Consider the following 17,191-nt stretch of genomic DNA (forward strand, 5'->3'; position numbering starts at 1 on the left):
TAGGATATACGTTAGGATAATATATGGACGTTGATTCAACGAGAATAACGAGATTAGTCTAAATGTTCAAGTAAGTATTTATCTATTTACAAATTATTATTGTTGTATTATGCATCTTCTGCACATTTCTTTAAATAATAGTATGTATGTCTAAAGTGTTGGAAGCGGGGCGGCCAATATTAAGTTGCACACGGGTGGCCAATACCTTAGCGGCGGCCCTGTATTTATAAATTAGGCAGTTTTTAAAATATATAAAGAGGAAAGCATTAAAGTCCTGTGATTTTGGAAGTAGCTTCTGCAATAGGTTGCTCTTCGAAGGCCAGACAGATACTGTATTGCTCTTTTCTATAATTTTTATTAAGAAAAATATGTTATTTTGGAAGATACTAAATTGATTTCCTTCAAACCCGATCTTATTGCATAGTAGGCTGAGGTTAGTTTCTTACTTAAAAAATCGATAAGGGACCATTCAAGGTTGTTTATAAAAATTATAAGAAATTTTACAGAATCATTGATACTGATCTGGCTGTTATTAAGAAGCAAGGGTTGAAGACCTCTATCCTTTATAGGATTCTTCTTCAAGTGCCATATATATATATATATATATATATATATATATATATATATATATATATATATATATATATATATATATATATATATATATATATATATATATATATATAAATTATTATTATAATTAATATATATTAATTTAAAAAAAAAATACCTCTAATTATGTAGAAATTTATTTTTTTTTATCAAAATGTGATTTCTACAATCAAGAGCTTTGACATAGTCAATAGCATAGCAAATAAAATAAAGTTGTTCTTTTTATTTAGACCACAGAACCCATGCATCAAGACTAGTACTTCTTACAAATGTATGCAACTCACATAACATGTGCAGCATATTTCTCTTAGTAAAGGATTATAAAAGGTTTTCACTTAAAAAATGATCATTCTTTGTCAGAAAATAAGATAGATGGAGCGTTGAAAAAAGCTACTGCAACACTTACAAAAAAAAGATTGGGACAGAATAACAAAACTGTATGTATAATACATATGTGTGCGATTAAGAATTATTGACTCTGAGAGTCAATATCCTTAAGACTTTTTGCTTTTATTATATTGTTTTATTTATATTTCATAAAATCTTTCTTTCTATTTGTGTCGCTGAGTCTTTCTTTCAGTCGCTCTGCATGAACTATGTTGCTTGAAGTCATCTGTGTCATTTTCGAATTTTGAGAAATGAATTTCTTGCGAAACCAACCACCCCTTGATACGTTCGTGACCATATACTACTTAGATACTAAATTACTTGTTTCTGATTTTTCTTTGAATCTGGTGTCTGATTCGGCACCGATTAAAAATAAAAACACAATAGGTATACCAAAAGTATATGTATTGAAAAGCCTTAAATACATTTAGACTCATTGATTAGTCCTATAAAATAAAAAACAATCAAAACCCTACATGAAGAGATGTTTGACTTTTTCTCATTTGGTCGATAACATAATATGTGTCTTGTTCTTCTTTCATATCTTCATCTCTGTAGATATCAAGGTTTTGTCCGCATTTGTAATAGTTATTCTAAAAAAAAAATAATAAAAACAATTTAAAAAGACAATACAATTTACAAAACACAGGAACGGGTGGAAATGTTGATATATGTGACATCTAGGGGCCGCTTTCTCATTAGTTCAGTATACATTTAACCTGAACTGTTACGACTGTTAGTAAAGAACAGTTAAAAGTAAAAACACTCTTTCTCAATTCCTGTTTATACGATTTTGACGACTTAAAGTAGGTTCAAGCTACAGCCTGAAATTCCAGTGTTCAGATCCAGTTTCTCTTAGAGGTTTCGATATAATAAACGGATTTGTTTAATGGATAAAAATTATTTGATATGTAATTTAGTATGTTACAAATTATAAAAAACAAGAGGTGCCCGATATAATTTTGTCCAGGCTATAATTAAAAAATGATTTTATAAATTCTACTAGTGAGTTCAAAAACAAATTTAACACTAGCGACAAGTACAAAGCATGAGTACTCTCATGAAGACAAAAATATTATCAACTGTGAAAGAAAATATTGGATTATAATTAATGCAACAAACGACCATGAGTCGGAATGTACAAATTACCAGCTTGAAAACTGCGGTTGGCATTTAGATGATTATTTAAAACCAACAGGCTTTATTGGGGACCAAACGCCTTTGAAAGTACAAGACATTCTCGAAATGACGTAAGATGGTAGCGAAGGCAATAATGAAAATTTTAGTTGCGATGAATCAGAAGTAGAATAAAAATCACTAATTGGAATCAATGTTTTAAAAATGTCATATTTATGTTTAGAATAATAACATTTTTGTACTGAATAAAATATCTTTAGTCATTTTTCAATTATTAATTAATTATAGTCTGGACAAAATTATATCGGGAACCTGTTGTTTTTTATAATTTTTAACATACTAAATTACCCATCAAATAATTTTTATCCATTAAACAGATCGGTGAAAGTTTTTCTTATATCTCATCTTAGACTATCTGTCGTTCACAGATTACTTATGCGCAGTTGTTATTGCAATTTGACATTGTTGACTCTTTTGTGTACATTTAACAGAGGGCTAGATAAAAAGAGTATCGTATATTACTCACCTTCCTTTTAATCCTTTCATTTATCGTTACCATATTTAGTGAATTATAGCAAGACTGTTCGGTTACACCGTAATCGGGTGGCTTTATACAGCAGCAAACACCACAAATTTGTAAACATATGGCTAAAGGATAAGCCAAGAAGAAGATCACGTTCAGAAAAAACTCCGTTTTTCTAAAATAAAACTATCAAGTAGTAAATTGTTTATAATTAAAACTTAAACAGCTTCATTTACAATTAAAGAGTACAAATAAGATTGCAGATGCCGAAGAATGGCGATAACTTTAAATTAGTTACGGGCTAGTTCAGATGTACCATTAAATAGATGTGGCTAGTAATAATAACTAATATAATTTCGATTTTCTTGAGATAAGAACTACTCACTTTTAAAAACAAAAACAGGCAGCACCTTTAACAGAAAGAAATATATTTAAATCCAAAAAATAGATCAGTTTTGAATATAGTAAGTTGAAAGATATTGTAATAATGTGCAATAAAAGGATACAAATATCTACAGTATGTTTTCAACAACTGTAACTGCTCCGGTACAAAGCATGGAATAATTAAACTGGTGTAATAGTAAAAGAATCTCCTGAACGCTGAAAAGAAAATTCTTTCTATCTTCTATTACCTTCTTCTTGCTTCCCTATCTTTACTAGGTAGGCTATGAAGGAGCCGTGTCCCGTGAGGAACTATGTGAAGAAATAGTTAGTCTCCCTATGGCCATGTCCTAGTCAGTCTTTCACGTCCGGTATAAGTATTGTCCATTTAGCCATGTGTTCGTTTTCTTACTCTTCTTGCCATTTCGCGTTGGTCACTCTTATTTCGTCTGCTTTGTCGTTTTCTTCTTCTACCTGTGCCTGGACCTCCTACGTTTGGCATGATCTTTGTTAGCGTTGCTGCTCTTTGATCGGCTTTTTTCGCAGCAAACTTTACGTGTTCACCAAAACTACGTTTGGTTTCCAGTTTGCCCCCAGATATTTGACTTTCTTGACAGGCAGAATACTTTCTCCTTCAAAAGTGAAGTATTTTATTGTTATAGTGGTCCTTCACCTTTTCATCGTATCTTACTAATAACAATGATATCCCATTTTATATGTTGTTGAAGTTCTTAGAGTTATATAATTTTTTTCCCATAAGACAGTTCTGGTATAGTATATACAATTATAGTTTGTCAATTTTGACACCCTCTGATCTTTTCTTTGGAAAACATATTATAAAAAACTACTGACCGAAAACTCTTACACAGAACATAAGCTAGTGGAAGAGGCAAAAAATGAAGTGAACGAAATAACAAAACCGCCAACGATAAAAGAGGAAGAAAGGGTAATCAAACTGCAGAAAAATAACAAGGCCCTGGAAGTGATGGAGTACCCGCAGAATTGTTTAAGTTGGGAGGAAGAGAAATAACGAAAAGAATATATGAGGTCATACAAAGAATATGGATATAAGAGAAAATGCTAAAATAGTGGAATAGGAGAGATTATCTGTCCAATCCGTATATAGGGCGATAAGCTCCTCTGTCAAAACTATAGGGGAATCTCCTTGCTGTGTTGTGGATATAAAATATTTACCAGTATACTTAACCATAGACTAAAGCCCCTTGCAGATAAGATAATATGATAATATCAGGCAGAATTTGCGGTCAAGCAGTTCTTCTTAAGCAAAGTCTAGGAACATGACATATCTATAATTTTTTTGTCGACTTTAAACAGGCATATGACTCAATAAGAGAAGGTCTAAAGATATTAGACAAGAAACGAAATTGACAATCTATCGAACTTTGGTAGAGCCTATTATGACTTCTGGGGCAGAAGTTTAGCAGATCACGAAAAAATATAGAAAAAGAATAGATAAGTAGTAGAAATGGATTTTCTAAGGAGAGTGTGTGGTGTATCCAAAAAGATCATATTAGGAATGAAGATATTAGAAGGAGGACAAATACTGTATATTCCAGTGTAGACAGAATTGAAATTAGACAACTGGTGTGGTATGGTCACGTGAAGCGAATGAATGAAGATAGATGGCCAAAGAAAGCTTTAAATTACATACCACAAATGTACGGCACATAATGAGAGATAGAGCCATCAAATAAGACGAATGGATGAACAGAAATTCCTGTAGGATTCTCGCTTATATATATATATATATATATATATATATATATATATATATATATATATATATATATATATATATATATATATATATATATATTATATATATATATATATGTATATATATATATATATATGTATATATATATATATATATATATATATATATTATATATATATATATATATATATATATATATATATATATATATATATATATATATATATATATATGTATATATATATATATGTATATATATATATATATATATATATATATATATATATATATATATATATATATATATATATATATATATATATATATAACAACGAACAGAAAGAGCACAAAATCGCAAAGAATGGGTGAGTTTAAAGGGAGGTTAAAGAGTTTAAATAAAGGCTGGATGATGATTCCAGTGCTAAATTAACAATGTTGTTGCCAGCCCATCACCCTGTTTTAATCCTTGTGTTATATGAAATGGGTCTTTCATATCATGTTGTAAATCTGTACCTGAGCCACTGTGTATTTCAAATTCACTTAATATTTTGTATAAGTGTGTCCTGTTTATTGAGTCATGCTTCTTCTATCTATCTTCTGCTATCTTCTATCGAAATCACAGATAATGCAATCTAAATTTAATCATTTCTTTAATTAGATAGCATGCTAGTCATGGAAAAATAAAAAAAACAATAGAGGTACTGAAAACAGCATAAGACTGCAAAGGCTAAGTACTACAAATCTACTAAAAAATATATTACGTTGACATGGTTTTTACGGTTCTTTGTCCTGTATTGGGGTCAACCGGCCATCCTTCAGGATCATACGTGACAGGTATATCCCTGTATTCCTTTTCTTGATATTTATCAAGTGGTCTAGGCAAATCTATCAGAATGCCCAATCCATACTCGCCAATATATCTTGAACAGCACAGACCTATTAAACCTTTCAGCAGACCTGAAATTATAAAAAAACTTTGGCTATATATTCAGACATTTTGGATATATTTGGATTAGAAAAGGTCGTTAAAGTGAGCAAACGACACGTTAATGCTGTCTAACCACAAAATGTCACGTGAGTTATCCAGGACGGAGGCAACAAAAACTGCTATTAAAAATGTTCCAACGTAGTAGTTTTTTACTCACCTAAAAATACAAGAATAAAGATGAGACCTAGAATTATAAAGAGTAAAAGGTACCATGGATTTTCCAATATATGTTCGCTTCCAAAGGTATATCCTTTATTACAAAATCCGATTTTTTGTCTATATGGAAAATAGTAAAGATCTTCAGCTACCGCTCTGAATATTGATGATAACAGAAGCAACAAAAATTGTACTAAAAACATTTGACACTAAAAATGTCATTTATTATTATATGTCTTTATTTTGTCTAATAAATTTTTAGTAAAAACATTTAACAAAGCCCACATTATCTTATACAATGTTTACGATTATTTGATTGTAGCACTTATATACCCCAAAGCACGTTATGCAATGTAAGTCACATGAATTAATCGAGTGTTAATGTGAGAAAATAAATAATCAAAAAGACGTTAAAGGTAAGTTGTTATAAGCCTTAATGTTAAATGTATCTTATGAGAAATCTGTTGGAAATTCAAGTGTCACTTTTCGAATGCTTTCATCATAATTACTGCCAATTAAAATGTAAACGCATTAAATATTCTGAAATAAAACCAATTTTTAAGTAATTAATACTTAATTAGTATTTATATATAATCCTTATACGGATTGCTTCTCATCCGCAAAATGTTCATACTAGACATGGTCTTCTTAGACAGCCTCCAAACTTAAATTTGATACTTTAATTTTAAGCATACAGAGGCGGTGTTAAGCTGTACTGTAATTGAGGAGGTGGAGTTCAAAAAAGGATTTGTCATAACTAGAAAAATGTTCAGAAAATCAAAAAAACTATTTCTTTATTTTCCATATTTGTAGTTATGACAGTTTTTTTTTCTAATGATAGATTGGTAGTTCTGGACACTAAAAATAAATATAAAAGTAAAATATTATTTGCTTATTTTTAATAATAGATTTATCTAATGGACTAAATGCGTTTTGATCGACCGGTATGTATAAAACTTCCTTTGAATAAACTCTATGAGGACTAATCCTCTTTTAATTGATCATGTAGATATGTATAGGTCAAAAAATGAACTTATAAAACAATAAATTTGATATAAACAGCAATACCTATATGACTTATGAGCATAAAATCAAAAGTTAAATGTATAAAATTCAAAACTCAAACGTGCATCCCAACTTCTTCCTCTAGACAGTCAAAGTTTTCTTCATCATGGTCAGCTTCTTCTGTTCCAGGGACGTTGTTAGAAACGATACGAAGATACCAATATAGTGCTTGATCGTCCTTTCATTCTTCTCCAAAGATCTGTGTTAAAAGCTTGTCAACTCATCTATCCCTAATAAGGCGCATTTTTTAGCAGACCAACCTTTTTTTTGAAGTGATTTCCATGCCTCCGTCTCACATTTAAACACAAAATTCATTAGGCCTCTGACCAAGAGTTTAGTTTTAGTTTGTCGATTAACAACTTCACTTTTTATGAAAATTCTCTTGCAGTCTGAGATACCGTCCGGACGCAGCAGCCTTTTTCTGTTGATGAAAGACTTTTGGTGTCAAACAGTTTCCAATCTTCTCCTAGTAGTTTTACTGTTCCAACTGATTTGTATACTGTAGGTTTCTTTGTGGATGATAGTTGGCTGTTTACGCAACAATTTTTCCAGTTTCCAAACACTCGGTCGGCAGGAAGAAAGCTGTGTCCTCTCACCGGAAATGTTATTGTGATGTATGTTACTTTGGACTTAGTTTTGATCAAAAAGAGCATAAGTGTATGCAACACTCAATTGTTTTTATTTTGAGCACCACACCCATCACAAAAAAGTCTTATTGATTGAACATTTTCAGGTAGATCAAGGCTTTGAAGGTGTTGCAAAAGAGCTGAAGAGACCTCAGTAGAACCCTTTCCAGCTTCATCTTCTATCTACATATAAAATGTCGGGTTCTTTCCGTCAATTCCAACAACACAGAAGCAGTGTAATCAAATTTGCCTAGAGTAATATGCTTCCTGAATCGGTGATTTTGGTAACGGTTGAACCTGCTGTAAGTCGAAGCACATAGTGAGTGAACCAGACTCTTCTTTTTTCATAGCCTTATAAAATGTTGCTGCACGAATCGCGTGAACTCGCTTGTTGGTCATGTACTCAATCTTCTTATCTGGAACCTTTGTGGTTTTGATGAAATGTTTCATTTTGTAGCTGTAACTACACACATCAGACGCTGGGGAGCGAAACCCAATATTACAGGTTTGAAAATACAAGATTTCATCTTGTAAATTATTATACATTTTCCATAGTTTTGTGATGATCATGTCCTGATCCAAATAGATGCCCTTTGATTCATTTCTAGAATAATGTGTTTATTTACCTCTTAACTTTTTTGTGAAATCTCTTACACGCGCCTTTTTGCCAGCTGTCTTCGCTGATTTGCGGTCGCCCCCTATTCTCATTTAGATGTTCCCCTTACGAATACATTTTATAATGTTGCTTAATCTGGTAGGTTTGACTATCATCACTGACATCAAAAACTTCTTACATACCTTGATAATTTTTGTGTTTTGCTTAATCAAAGTGTACTCAACAGAACAAGAGTTAGGCCGTGCCTCGTTGCTAGTATTTCGTGGCCTTCTTTTGATGTTTTGGAGGGACACATGACTTGAAATGAAGTTGTCCTGAGCAGTTTTATTGGGTACAGATAGCAAGTTTTTCCTCACATGAGAACAATCACTGTGAGTAAAGCTTTTACACGAAAACCTTTTAAAGGAATGTGAGCACGGGTTGAAGGTATTGTAACCTTTAGGTTGGGTTAGTCTTTTCTTTTTTGCCAATTCTCTCTTTCGTGGATTTATAGTCCTCTTCCTAGAGCCATCATTTCCATGGTGACAACAACGAAGCTGAACAAAACATTGTGAAAACTCCTAACCTCAAACAACAGAGCATCATTGGTAGGGCGAATGTTGTCCTGTGATTGGCTGGTTGTGACTAAACCTTTTCTGATTAACTACTTATGGTGGACAAAACTTGTTTTGTTCCGCTACCTGTATCTCATATTTGAAAAACCATACGACAAAATTCGTTTTGATCAAACTTTTATTTACTAACATGAGGGGTTCAAAATAAATTTTCAAATGACACCAAAATCTCAACATGTGATTTACTGTGACAAATCCTTTTTTGAACGCCACCTTCTTAATTAATACTGCTGGAGGAAACACCGATTATTAAACATATTTAACACACTGAAATTAAGATGAATTCCCCTTCTTCCATGCCATCGTGTCTTCTTCATTTAAACTTTTCTCTCTCAAGTCCTCTATCATACAGTCCTTCAATCTTCTCCTCGGTTTTCCTCTACCTCTCTTTCTGTCAACTTCGTCCCACACAGCTTTATTATTTGGGGACCCGCATCCTCTCTCTCCTAGGATGTTCTCATTTACTTTGCTTTATTTGATCATCGGATCTTAACACTTTTCCATCCGCATGTGAGTTAAGTCCTTTGATGGCAACTCTTAATACAACTTTGCAGACGATGTTTCCTTAGCAATAGCTACAGAGCGCTTTGCTTCTCTCTTTACAACCTTATTTTTCTCTCTTGTAGACCTCTCATACATCTTTCTTATCCCTAACCTTCTGTTGCACTTTATCGTTCCACCACCAAGTTTCTTTGTCCCTAGGAGGCTCTTTACCAGATGTTTTTCTAGCACTTCCTCTCCCACTCGTATCACAACTTTGCTGTTGGCTTCCCACCAGTCATTTATCATAACTTTTTCCTCAAACTCTTCTAACACTTTAGTCTTTAAGACTTTTGCCAAATCCTTTAACCGTTTAACCTCTACCTTGCTTGTTGATGCCCTACTTACTTTCCTCATCTTCATCTCGTATTCACTATCCCCGGTCGGTGTTGACTAGCAAACTCACTCTTTATCACTTTACAGTTTTCTAACCTCTTTTAGCTGGCTTCTTCTAGATAGCATAAAATCTCTCGTTGCCACAGATGTCGCTACGTTTTCTTTCTCTTGTACTACATTTTCAATTTGATTTATCTTGTTTGACGTTCAAATATTCTTTTGGAGAAATGTAATTAGGAACGAGAATGATGATACCTCAAATCAGTATCTTTTACCTCAAAATGATTTTTTTGTCCTTTAGCAGCGGCTGTCATGCATATACGTATAGTAAAAACAACCCAAAATGATTGAAGTTTATTAAAAATAATAATAAATAACATAAATCTACAATTCGCAACAACTTTTAAACTCTAAGAATTTGAACAGCCGCACGATTACAAATTGACCGGCTCTTACCAGGTTCGATTTCTACTCTGGCGAATGTTCCAGCTTCAAGACCTTTCGTTAACCTCTCTGGATTGATGACCAAACAGTCGTTCACTTCCTGTAAATAAGAAATAAGTAAACGTTATTAAAAATTAAATCAGCAAGCAAAACTTTAGACTGGACTGATACAGAGATATTTAACCGCAAACGACCTTCAAAAAATGACCTCTAATTTCCATACAGATAATATGCTACTAAAAGAAATTTTCGGTCATCTTTCCACTTATGAGTTTTTTTATAATTCCTTTTTACTTTTACATATATTTTGTTCCAACCAGTAAAGATAGATCTTCAAATCTAGCATATGGAATGAATATTTGCAAGATTAGCAGTCCCGTTGTCTACTATTTTAATTATAAACTTAAAAAAGTCTGCGATTGATCCTTAATTACCAATATTTGGCTTAATTTTCACTACAGCATCTACATACAGATTGAACGAATTTAAAACGGAACATACAATTTAATATATGTCTCTTTGAACTGGATTTGAAATAGTGGACCAATATAAAACTTGGACAAAAATAAATCCATACCCGGTGATATACATTGTATAAAATATCGTTCAACTATCTGTCTCCTTTAAAGGAAAGAGGTGCTTGCCTAATAGTCGGAGAGATAGAGCCGAAATTTTGAACTGATCAGTAATATGACATTTCTCTATTGGAATATATTCATTGTAACTGGGTTAAGACTTTGCCTTACAGGCGGACGCCCCTCGTGGTACAGGGGGTGGCTATACATGGATGAAGTTGTAATTTTTTTCGGAAAAATTAATCATCGATAATATGGCTGAAAATTTGCCCAGAGTAAGATCTTGGTATAACTAGACGAAATCCCAAAGGGCGGACGCGAGAGTGGATACATAAGGGGTGGCGGACAGGGGTGAAGTTGCAATTTTTTGGGGAAAAATTAACGATAAGTAATATGTCCGCCATTTTCATGGCTCATTATTTAGCCCCTAAAAACTCTAAATCCAAAAGAGCGGACAGCTGGGTTGGTACAGAGAGCCATAAAACGGGGTCGAATGTACCACTTGCCTGGGCATTTTAGGTCTCGGTAACAATTTTCAAACTGATTTTATTATGATATTTTTATACCGATTGATTTGAAAATTTGTATGCTCACTTCTGTTACTATTCTGAAAAGCGTCAAGTAGAGTTTTCCTCAAAATTTTCCAAAAAAATTTCCGTAAATGAAAATTTTCGTAATTTTTTGAGGTAAAATCTAATTTGTAGAATCCTTTCGATTTTCTATCAGTTATACCATGATTTTTTTCCAAAAATTTTCAAACGATTTTTCCGATAAGAAAAAAAAATTTAGAAAAACTTTAAAAATTTCGTCATTTTTCTCACTCTCATTGATGTCATTACATTCATCATCTTCGTCACTTTCACTTTCAATAATATCACATTCATTATCTGCTTCATTTTCAATCACTACTTCTCGAACTGATTCTGGCATCTGAGGGCCACTAAACCATTTGAATTTATATGTTTCATCTTCAAGCTCCCAACCATGTTCTTCAACAATCAATTCTGTTGGTACTTTGTTATGAGCATTTGTCCAAATATTTGAAATATAATGAGCTCGCAGTAGATGTTGGTGTAATTCATCTTGACATGGTGGTAAGCTTGAAGCATCGAAATTTTTTAGTTTTTTTTTTAAAAGGCTCGTTCACATCATGCAACTTATACTGCCGGTTAAATAGTGAAAATCTGACATCGTTTACTTTTCTTTTTGGAATTGTTTTCGTCAGTCCTTTTCCATATAAGTGACATATGAAAGTTTCTAAGGTTTCAAAAACTTCATTACAATCGAAGTCAGTTTCACCAAGTTGGATAAAAGCATCTTGATACTTATTACATTTAGCGCATGCGTCTAGAATTACTGATCTAAATGGAACGCGCATCATTATTATTTTAATCTTTTAAAATAATAATGATGCAAAATTAATATCCAATCAGAATTTGTAAAATTATAATTAACTAATGAAAAAAAAAAAAAAAAAATTCAATCAATTTGAAAGTTAAAAAAAAATATTGAAAATATCTACAAAGTAAATTTCAAAACTTAAAAGATTGATAATTCCACTATTAAATTGATTTTTATTAATAATTATTTGTAAAATGTTAAAGCAATTCTACAAATTGAATTTTACCTATTGATAAATAGAAATAATATATTTTGTATTTGATTATTAATGTAATAATAAATCAAATTTTTCTTATATCTGAACAACCATTATTTATGCAATATAAATTTAAAAACCTTTTTATTGTAATAAAAAATAAGTAAAATTACTATTTGTTATACCAAAAATATTTAATAGTTAACATTATAAAATTATTTTAATTTAATAAAATATCAAATATCAAACATTTATTCAATTAAAAATTAATTCGTAAAATATTTATATTTAAGAAAAAAATGTGATTTGTAAAGTAAATATGACTTTAGTTTGAAAAAAAAACATTAAGATAATATCATTTTAAAACTACAAAATATTCTATAAAAGATTCAGACGATGACGAAGAGTTTTATCAAATGTTTTTCTAAATTTTTTTTTTATCGGAAAAATCGTTTGAAAATTTTTGGAAAAAAATCATGGTATACCTTACAGAAAATCGAAAGGATTCTACAAATTAGATTTTACCTCAAAAAATTACGAACATTTTCATTTACGGAAAATTTTTTGAAAAATTTTGAGGAAAACTCTACTTGACGCTTTTTAGAATAGTAACAGAAGTGAGCATACAAATTTTCAAATCAATCGGTATAAAAATATCATAATAAAATCAGTTTGAAAATTGTTACCGAGACCTAAAATGCGCAGGCAAGTGGTACATTTAACCCCGTTTTATGGCTCTCTGTACCAACCCAGCTGTCCGCCTTTTTGGATTTAGAGTTTTTAGGGGCTAAATAATGAGCCATGAAAATGGCGGACATATTACTTATCGTTAATTTTTCCCCAAAAAATGACAACTTCATCCCTGTATAGACACCCCTGTACCACGAGGGGCGTCCGCCTGTAAGGCAAAGTCTTAACCCAGTTACAATGAATATATTCCAGTAGAGAAATGTCATATTACTGATCAGTTCAAAATTTCGGCTCTATCTCTTGGACTATAAGAAAGCGATAGGTGGTTTGACAGCATAATAACTGCTTGTTTAGTCTAGTTTTCACAGTGATTCTAGGCAACCTATTTGGGTGGAGTTTTGACTTGTTCTTGAATGAGTTCAGAACCCAGCAGCCCGCTGAAGTATTGGATTTTTATAATATAATTATTTGACAACCTTTTGTTGGCCAACCACCTAGAGCGGAGTTGAGCCGAAATACATTGATTTCGTATGTTCCGTTTTAAATTCGTTCAATCTGTATAGACAAAATTGATTATGCTACAGCGTTGTCAAACTGTAGTATGTATCAGTTCTAGTTAAAATTACACTGACAAGCAATAAAATAAAATTTCAGCACTACATAATGTATTGATGACTTACCTTGACAAAATTCTTCAAGTTTGACGGTAAAATCAAAATGTGTGGTTTAACGCTCAAGGTTCCAAATTGTTGCAACAAAATTTGATCAACGTTTAGTTCTTTGTGCGCAGGACATAGCGGGTATATTTGCTTTTGATTTAGAAGATGCGAAATCATCCTTTCCATTCTGCCGGACTTTATCACAGATTCCTTATCGCTAAAATGTACACAAAAAGAATTTATGTAAAATTTACTTTAATAAAATTTGGGGTAAGTGAAGTAAGGCATCTACAGATTGTTCGGTAGCAATCAGACCAAGAAATTAAATATCTTAAATTGAATGGTAATGAGAGAATAACTCTGTCAGAAGAAGGTTGCAAATTATTAGGAGTAGTTCATACTTCTTCACAGTTTAGTGGCCATTATTGGTCGGTCGTCAAATCCGTCCGTCCATAAACTATGGTAAATATTACAGGATTCAACATATCTTGGTATTCAAAACCTGTATATATTACGCCGTTATACATTTTAAACAAATTTAAAAATACTTACAAATGTAATTCATAATTGCTCATATGGAACAACACATCGACTGTAGTCGCAGCAATTACCAACCCATCAACGTTGATGACCGCCGGATCCGGAACAAACAACAATTTACTATATTTTTCTCTAATTTTATAGGGCGGCGTCGGATAAATCGGGTGATGGTGGACGTCCTTCGAACTGGACACCACAACCACTTGAGTGTCTTTGTGCTGTATGGAACTCATCAGTACATCTATGACTTCTGCGAAGAAGGAATCGAACGTTTGGGTCAGACTGCCGTTTAGGACGCTGTCGTGGGTCTTTTCCAAAAAGGGACCAGTGAGTATTAACATGTGGGGCTCGTGTTCCGTGATGTACTTGATGAGTTCATTTAATGGTTCGTACGAAAGGTTTTCCTTGAACGTGAACGGTCCCGCAGCTATTACTATCTGCATAGTACCTATAAGGAAACGTAGTATTTAAAAGGAACTACATTGTTTAACTATATTGTACAATAAAGCAAAAATATGTTTTCACACGGTTTCTCCCAATTGCAACTCAGCAAATTTCACTTTGAATGCGATGCGTAAACAACAAAGAACTGCAATTGGACATAGTTATGATATAATCCCACACTAATATAATTTTGAGATAATTAACTTTACAGAAAATTTAATAACTTTAAATTTTAACAATTTGAAATAACTATGTTTATTAATTTAAATATGCAAGTTATGTGCGTTATGCATATTATGCATCTTATGTGCATATTTTAAAAAATAAAGTATATTTATTTTTTTCATTAAATAAAAAAAAACATTTGGATCATTTATGTAAAATTGTGTTTCTTGTGGTACAAAGCAAATTTTATTATTTGCAGATATGATCCAAAGCGGTGTTTGTCCGTATTACTGTCAAATTATATTTATTTTTACCAAAGTCTGTACATAAAACAAAGATTTATTTTTGGTAACATATCTTTACATTATAAAAACATTGAAATATTTAAGTTTAGAACGAAGAAACATTATTCTTTAGAACTTTCTTCCAGGGGAAAATCTAGTTCATTTCCATACCCATCTATGTCATCGGGAATATTTTTGTTTTCTGTTAACTGTAGATATATGTTTTGACAGTCTTTTGGAATAAGATCTAACAACGACTTAGTGTCTTCTAACTTTGGAGCTGAAATCTCTTTACCATTAGGCCATAGAGGCAAAAGATTTTCTGGAGTAACTATTTCCGTCAAAAGTTTACTTTTAGAATTTTTCTTTTTAATATCCACTTCCACAAATTCACTATCAAAAGAATTTCTCATGAAAATGGAATACGAGTTTTCTTTTTATAATAAAGTTTCTTTGGTTTCAAGCCAATTTATGGGCTTCTTATCTGTTGATAATTTTCTATTGACGATAAGTTTTTCAAGTTTATGTGTACTATAGAAATTTTAGTTTTTCATTCTAGTAACCACCATTGGTTTCTTCCTTTGACACGAACGCATGACATCCATGTACTCTTCTGGTGTATAAATTCGCTGCTGTAACTTAAGAGCGGATTCTATTTTGCCAAAATCGGTGTCATTTGGCAGGTAGGAATGACCTGGTTCTAGAAATCTTTGTGAAATTTTCTGTAAAGTTGGATATTTTGACAAAAAGAGATTTAAGAGCAAAACAATTTTGATTTTGAAAAAAAAAAAAGGATTTTATTATTTCTATTTTGCCCCCCACATCAATCACTCCAAAGTATTAAATGTTTCACATCAGGTGTCAGGTATTTTTCCATATGATTAATTAAACAACTTCCAGTTTCTTGAGCTCCGCGCCCTGCTTCTTCTTCCATCCATACATAACAGTAACCTTTGTCTTCTGATCCCAAGTGGATACCACAATTATATACCCATAGTTGTCGTTTATAAAAAACGATGTTTGTAGGTATATAAGTAGGAGAGTTTTCTGTAGTTCAAATGTGATGCATTCCATTGCCTAGGACATTTGACTTTCTTTTAGTTCGTTCCTCATTTTTGCTCTTGCATTTTGCCAAAGTTCAACGTTCTCTCTTCTTCAGTTGCAACGTTTTTTATTTTTGTGTTAAATAAATAACATTTTAAACAAGTATCTTTGTGATGCGATTTTGTTCGTAAATTAAATTTGTTTAAGTAAATAGACTTATATTTTTCAAACGAAACACATTTTCTTACAGGATACTTTTCAACTATCATTGCAGTATACAACTCATACAGTTTTCTTACAGTCAGATTTGGCTGAAGAAATAAGACATCAGAGCAATTTGCTCTTCTGTAATGTGATGATGTGTAAGTTGGAATTGATTTTAGATGACGTATTTAAAGTTTGAGGTCTTCAGAAGGAGTTTTATTCCAACCTCCCTGCTTTTGTCCTCTTTGACCAACAATGCTATCAGAGCGAGCCATTTTTTTAAGCATGGATGGCCTTAGTAAAATTCATGATTTTATCGAGTGTTCATTTCCACTGAGTTGATACTTTTTATTAATAATCCAAAAAGGTAATAATAGAATTCGTTAAATATTCAAAAAACAAAAAAAAAGGCACTACGCTATCCACTTTACTATCACAAGCAGCACCTTGGACAGATCTTGGCTGGCGTTGCGTTGTTGCCGCTTAGGTTTCTTTGTTATATTACTGCATTATGGAATGTAACACTTCTGCATTTATAATGACCAAAGAAAATTGCGAGAATAACATTTGCTGATATGATTCAAGCTGTTTGAATCATTATAGTGTCAAATACATTAGTGTTATTGGCTTTATTTAATTTTATAAAAATGATTCGGGCCACTTGGATCATTTTGGCTTAAAAAATAAAGCCTCGTTTTAAAATTATTTTTAAAACGCAATAATGATCCATGTGTCTTAGTTCATTTTTGTAAATTACTCTTAAAAATATTTAAAGATTCAAGTAGCATGAATCATTACTGCACAATCGAATAAAGATAAAAGAGCG

The 17,191-nt window shown here is 31.9% G+C and overlaps 2 protein-coding genes across 2 annotated transcripts in view; both read right to left on the reverse strand.

The window, feature by feature from the left end:
* Positions 1-1,393: 1,393 nt before the first annotated feature.
* Positions 1,394-6,338, reverse strand: LOC140441642 (uncharacterized). The gene is made up of 4 exons (XM_072532502.1): positions 5,924-6,338; positions 5,540-5,735; positions 2,663-2,834; positions 1,394-1,592 (listed from the first exon to the last, which is right to left on the reverse strand). Exons 1-4 carry the CDS (start codon positions 6,123-6,125, stop codon positions 1,464-1,466), a joined length of 699 nt encoding a protein of 232 aa, XP_072388603.1. The 5' UTR covers positions 6,126-6,338; the 3' UTR covers positions 1,394-1,463.
* A 3,723-nt stretch (positions 6,339-10,061) lies between these two features.
* The window catches only part of PolA2 (DNA polymerase alpha subunit B), a 35,698-nt gene continuing 28,568 nt past the window's right edge, over positions 10,062-17,191 (reverse strand). Inside the window, exons 7-9 of the mRNA XM_072532500.1 lie at positions 14,237-14,672; positions 13,706-13,901; positions 10,062-10,263 (exon numbers count right to left, since the gene is read on the reverse strand). Of these exons, the coding sequence (XP_072388601.1) occupies positions 10,123-10,263; positions 13,706-13,901; positions 14,237-14,672 (773 nt within the window). The 3' untranslated portion in view covers positions 10,062-10,122. The remainder of the gene's footprint in view (positions 10,264-13,705; positions 13,902-14,236; positions 14,673-17,191) is intronic.

The sequence above is a fragment of the Diabrotica undecimpunctata genome, chromosome 5, assembly GCF_040954645.1.
Source record: "Diabrotica undecimpunctata isolate CICGRU chromosome 5, icDiaUnde3, whole genome shotgun sequence".
Classification (NCBI taxonomy): domain Eukaryota; kingdom Metazoa; phylum Arthropoda; class Insecta; order Coleoptera; family Chrysomelidae; genus Diabrotica; species Diabrotica undecimpunctata.